Raw genomic sequence first — 6,081 nt, forward strand, 5'->3', positions numbered from 1 at the left:
TCTCTCTCAGCTTCCCTCACTCCACCACTCGTCCCTAGCCCACCCACCCTTCACCACCCCATTCTCTTTCTTAGCTTCCCTCACTCCACCACTAGTCTCACTCTTTCTCTCTCTTTTAGCTTCCCTCTAGCCCCCCCTACGCCTCCCCATTTCTTTTGGGCAGGACTATTGAATGACATGTGTCATTCATTTTTCACTTGTTAAGAAAACTCTCTCTCTCTCTCTCTCTCTCTCTCCCGTTTGCAAATCATTCGAACTTTCCTATACACGAGCTTCCATCAAAGGTGTTGCAAATTAACCATTCATTCATATTGACAATTGTTTTCCTTTGATAGAACCAATTGAAGAAAGTGCTCTCGAGTACTTGTACTCACTTGTTTATGACGGAATTTGCAATTCACATGATATTAAACCTCGGTTTTCGGTGAGCACTCCGAGTGGAAGACCATGTCCACCGTCCGGACTCCGATGAGAGGCTCTGATTTCAAGGAAGATCCCATGAGCACCTTCGCAAGTCAACATCACTTTGAACGTCTTCGTCAGTTCTGGAAAAAGCTCACACGTGGACAGAAAATGCACAGGACGCTCATGTAGCCTCGCGCCGAGCCTCGACATCTTGGAAAAGTGCCCAGGGTCAGAATTTCTATCTGGCTCGCTGCTCCGGGGCTCGCCATTTTTAAAGGTCATGTCCCTAGGAGCTTCCGAGGAGCGTCTAAGAGGCGGCATGCAGATCTTTGTGAAGACTTTGACCAAGAATTTCGTCGACGTGAATCGTGATTGCAGAATTGGGCGAGCGAGGACAATGATTTCAACTGGGCACAGGAGGGGCACAAGCAATGGAATGCTGTTAACTGCGGCAAAATTGCGAGCATAGGGAAGAGCGCGTTTACGAAGTGGCAACCGCGAAATTTCAGGGTGCCAAATATCGCACCAAAGCATATTTGTCAAAATGATGCAGAGCTTGCATTCAGGCGTAACATTGGAAGAGCTCTCTCCATTGGGGAAGTGGAGCGATAATCTACTAGGACAAGGGTTCTTCGATCCTCAAAATTGTGGGGGAGCGCTCTACTCGAAGCACTTCAACAAGTTCGAATTGAGGTACCTTAAACTTCAGTTTCGATTGGTCGTCCTTCCCAAGCAAAATGCTTGGCCAGCTGCCAAGTATATTGGCTTCTTAGGATTTTAGAGTTTTATAAAACGCCCTGGTGTTGGCGAAGTAAAGACACAGCGCTCACGGCAAGAGTATTTTAGGGATTCGTCCAAGTCGAGCAAAGTGATTGCATGGGTAAAAAGCTGTAGAAATACTGCTAGTCTGGCGAGTCTGTTAAAACAGACAAACCCAACGGATCAAGATAAAATTATCGAGGAGTCTCTATCGATAAGGTGCTGTGCAATCCAAGAAAACGGAGTCTGGAATGCACGGGGCCATAGCATCCGTTGGTCAGGCCCGGTCAAACTGTGGAGACTGTGGCTTGGTGGAGACTCTGAGCAATTGCAAAGCCAGCGATGGGTGTGCAGTACAGGTGAATGCACCTAAAGCACAAGAATTGCATGACAAAATTGTCTGGGAAATGCCAAGCTTAGAGGAGGCAATCACCTCTTTAGAACGGACGCCCCAGCTACCTTCGATTGACAGCTTTATATGCATTTTGCAAAAGTGTAGAAAAGGAAAAAATCTAGCCTATGCTAAGCGTTTGCATGCCTACATGTGCAAAAGTAAACTGGAAGCTCATAGATCTCTAGGGAACTACCTTGTCCCCATGCTGGTGGAATGTGGAAGCATATGCGATGCCCAGCAGGTTTTCAACAGGTTGGTTGATGCAAATGAGCACTCTTGGACGTCTCTCATCATGGGCTATATTGAATGCGGGGAATCACAGCATGCTTTCAACCTCTACGAGAAAATGCAAGGGTATTGGGTACGTCCCAGCAAGCATACGTTTGTAGCCCTACTGAAGGCTTGTGCTAGGCTGAAATTTGCAGAAAAAGGTCAAGAAATACACTTTGAGATTGCCAAAAAGGGGTTGGAAAGTGATCCTTTTGTTGGTGCCACCTTGATTGATATGTATGCCAAATGTCGCTTGCTTGCAGAAGCACAGGACGTGTTTGACAAGCTTCCAATTCGAGATGTAGTCTCCTGGAGTGCACTGATCACAGGATATGCCGACCACAGGCTTTGTGAGGAAGCACTGAACTGTTTCGAACAGATGCAAATAGAGGGGGTGTCTCCAGATGCTGTCACTTTTATTTGCATCTTGACAGCATGTTGCAGTGTAGGAAGCATAGACAAGGGTGGGAAGATACACGCAGAGATTGCCAGAAAGGGGTTGGAAAGTCATCCCTTGGTTGGCACCACCATGGTCAATCTGTATGCCAAATGTGGCTCGCTCGCAAAAGCAGAGGAAGTGTTCTCCAAGATTCCAGTTCGAGATGTAGTGTCCTGGAATGCACTAATTGCAGGGTATGCCCAAGAGGGTCTTAATGAGGAAGTGCTGAACTGTTTCGAACAGATGCAATTGGAGGGGTTGTCTCCGATTTCTGTCACATTTGTTTGCGCCTTGAAAGCTTGTGGCAGTATAGGAGCCACAGACAAGGGTGAAGAAATGCATGTCGAGATTGCCAGAAACGGGTTGGAAAGCAATCCTTTTGTCAGTCCTGCCTTGGTCAATATGTATGCCAAATGTGGTTCGCTTGCAAAAGCAAGGGAAGTTTTTGACAAGCTTCCAGTTCGAGATGTAGTCTCCTGGAACGCACTAATCACAGGGTATGCCCAACAGGGGCATGGTGAGGAAGCATTGAACTGTTTCGAACAGATGCATTTAGAGGGAGTGTCTCCGGATGCTGTCACGTTTGTTTGCAGCTTGAAAGCTTGTGGTAGTGTAGGAGCCATAGACAAGGGCCAAGAAATACACACTGAGATAGCCAGGAAGGGGTTGGAAAGTGATCCTTTCCTTGGTGACACCTTGGTGGATATGTATGCCAAATTTGGCTCGCTTGCAAAAGCACATGAAGTGTTTGACAAGCTTCCAGCTCGAGAGAAAGTCTCGTGGAGTGCACTACTTGCAGGGTATGCCCAGCTAGGGGAAAGTGATATCGTTTTCCATATGCTCGAGAGAATGCAAGGAGAAGGCATAATGCCAGACAGAGTCACATTCCTTAGTGTTCTGATTGTCTGCAGTCACTCAGGTCTAGTCGATAAGGGCCAGAAGTACTTTCAGGCCATAAGCAAAGACTATGAGATTACTCCAACTATTGAGCACCACAATTGCATGGTTGATCTCCTTGGCCGGGCAGGTCAGTTAGATGAGGCAGTAGCAATTGTGGAGGAGATGCCTTTCCAACTTGTTCTTGCAGTCTGGCATACTGTGTTGGGTGCTTGTCAAAAGTGGGGTAATGTGGAGGTTGGACAACAGGCCTTTGACCGTGCACTGCGATTGGATGAAAAGGATGCTGCAACTTATGTCCTGATGTCTAACATCTATTAAGATGCTTACATGATGGAGGCCAAGAAGAATTTCCAAGCAATGAACGAAACGACAAGCATGGAAGAAACCAGGACAGAACTGAACTGGAATTCTGCGTAGCTTTGTACTGAGGGACATGGGACATTCCCAAAGCAAGGATATAAATGCAAAACTAAAAGAGCATTCCTTCAAATGCGGAAAGAAATGTAGTCCGAGATGTGGATTGTGTTCCATGGGACATGTCCAATAATGTAAAGAAAGATGGGCGATGTAAAGAAAAGTTGGTTATGTGGGCACATCGAGAAGCTTGCCGTTCGTTGTTAATCTGAATACACCCAAGGGGACACCCGTACTCATTGTCCAAAGTAATCCAGGTTGTGATGATGCCATGCAGCCACTAATATCAATAGTAGAGCAGCTGTCAAGGATGCAAACCACGGTCATGTCTTCCGAAGGAGGGAAAGTCCTTGTGGCAACTATGGCTGATGCTTCTGCTTCTATATAAGCTAGTGTTCCTCTTATGTCAAATATTAATTCTAGAATGATGGAAGCCAACTTGGAAGAAAAGCTCATGCATGCATGCTGTTTTGAGATCACACATGTGTCTCTCTTCTAAAGGTGATATCATATTAGCACTAACCTTTTGTAATGGACTCCGTCTCCACATGGAAGCATACCAGTCCTTTTCTCTTCTACAGCTTTCTTCCTGCAGTTTTCTTTAAGTTTTGAAGGAAAACTGCAATTTCTATGCTTTCCATGCACCTGTCTCTTTGAAAATTGGAGAATTAGTGGCCTAGGGTGTGGAGAATACCCGGGTAGATTTCTGTTGCCAGAATGTTGCTGTTTATAGACCAGCTGCAAAAGTTTGGGTTTTTGGTCCAAATTTTAAAATTGAAATCACCTTCAAGAGCAGATTATTGATATAAGTACAGGTTGGATGGAATTGGGAGATGATTTAATTGTTAGTAGTTAGCGTGGTTCGCCCTCATGGGAGATAGTTGCTGGTAGGGTTGATTTGATTGGCCCATGCAGGCCTCGAAGGTACTATTGGGCAAGGCCTCTCATGGAGGACACTTGGCAGTCGAGTCTACGAGGTATTGCATGGCGATTCTACTGGCGGTGACCTTTCGACGCTTGGCGATTTTGAAATGAGACGGAAAATAATGACATTGCCATAGCTTTGATTCATTACTGATTGGTATTGGTTATCACATTGTAATAACAATATAAAGCTTGAAAAAGACACATCGGAATACATAAGTACTTCCTCATTCGGAATTCCTGAACACGACACATGCATATTTTGCATGAGGAAGAAATAGATATAGTTACTTGGACACACTTCAAAGCAGTTACATGCAACTTCCCAAAGGTTTATTATATGCCTTCTACGAGTATCAAAAGAGAAATAGTTTATGACTATAGTTTATGTATGTTGATGGAGCATTTGCTTCCACTGACAAACCTGGTGGAACATGGATTTTTGGCCAGCAAAAATGACTGAGACCTGAACCCACTCTCAGTTTGGTTGGTCTATGTCATCAGTATCTGCTAACACATCTTCTGTTGGAAAGGTCACCTCCCCATCTGTAAGCCCCCATATGAGGAGAGCATGGGGGGGGTGGACCTGGCCCCCGAGGGATGGCCACATCAGCAGCAAGATGGCTGCCATGGGGGCAAAGATCAGAGAGAAAAAGGAAAGTACCTGGACGCATCAAAGTGGCTGCAACACATGGCGTCAAGACCATGGCAGATGGCGATGCATACATGGCATAGATTTGGCATGGAAGAGACAGATCTAGAGCAGCACCAAATGGTGGGGTATCCCGGGGTATAGGCGCCTACATGGCGAGCTATCTGGCGAGCTGTGTGAGTAGGCACATGGCCTGCAACATACCCTAAAGATGGCGCAGGAATATGGCGGGAGAGATCAGCAAACAGGTTGGCCAACAGTAGCGCTGGTTGGGGCTGGTTGAGCCAGCCAACCAGGCCTTGGTTAGGCTGGTCAAGAGGGCTGGGTCCTTGCCTGGAACAAAGGCTGCAAAGGGCCTAGTAAAGACACTTAATAGGGCCCTGGTTGGGCTGGTAGGGGCAGCCAACCAGGTCGGTTTTTAGCCAGCAGACTGAGTCGGCCAAAATAGGGCTGACCAGTCGGCTCTTTTGACCAGGCCTTGGGACTATAAAAGGAGAGGCCCTGGTCCTCATAATTCATCCACCCATTCAGCAAGAGCAGGAGCAGATAGGAGCAGCCAGAAGACACTCCCTTGGGCCTCACACTAGGGGCGAAGGAGAGTGGAAGGTGTGCTGCAGACTGAGTTCCCTAGAGGCTGGACCTTGGCTGTCTTCTAGGGCAGCGAGGTGTCGTGATCAATATCTTCTGGAGCAGCCATTCACAAGCAGTTTGGAGCACTGGAGCAGCTATCTTGGGGCCTACATTCAGGAGGACCAAGAGGACCTGTGTGCTGCAGAAAAAGCTTGACAGGGGCTGCCTACCTAGGCTGACACTCAGGGCAGCAAGGTTGAGAAGAACACTCTTGACAGAGAGTCTACATACGCTCGAGGTGGAGCATGCGGGCTCAGAGATCTAGAAGTGCTTGACATCTAGTAGGAGAACCTT

The 6,081-nt window shown here is 46.9% G+C and overlaps 1 protein-coding gene across 1 annotated transcript; it reads left to right on the forward strand.

Annotated features, from left to right (window-relative positions):
• The first annotated feature begins 675 nt into the window (after positions 1–675).
• LOC147905285 (pentatricopeptide repeat-containing protein DOT4, chloroplastic-like) lies at positions 676–4,153 on the forward strand. The gene is made up of 2 exons (XM_087379308.1): positions 676–1,098; positions 1,252–4,153. The coding sequence occupies exon 2, from the start codon at positions 1,416–1,418 to the stop codon at positions 3,483–3,485; it is 2,070 nt and encodes a 689-aa protein (XP_087235434.1). The 5' UTR covers positions 676–1,098; positions 1,252–1,415; the 3' UTR covers positions 3,486–4,153.
• Positions 4,154–6,081: the final 1,928 nt, after the last annotated feature.

This window comes from Dipteris shenzhenensis, chromosome 1 (genome assembly GCF_047967505.1).
Source record: "Dipteris shenzhenensis isolate YYH24624 ecotype China chromosome 1, Dip_SZ_1.0, whole genome shotgun sequence".
Lineage (NCBI taxonomy): Eukaryota > Viridiplantae > Streptophyta > Polypodiopsida > Gleicheniales > Dipteridaceae > Dipteris > Dipteris shenzhenensis.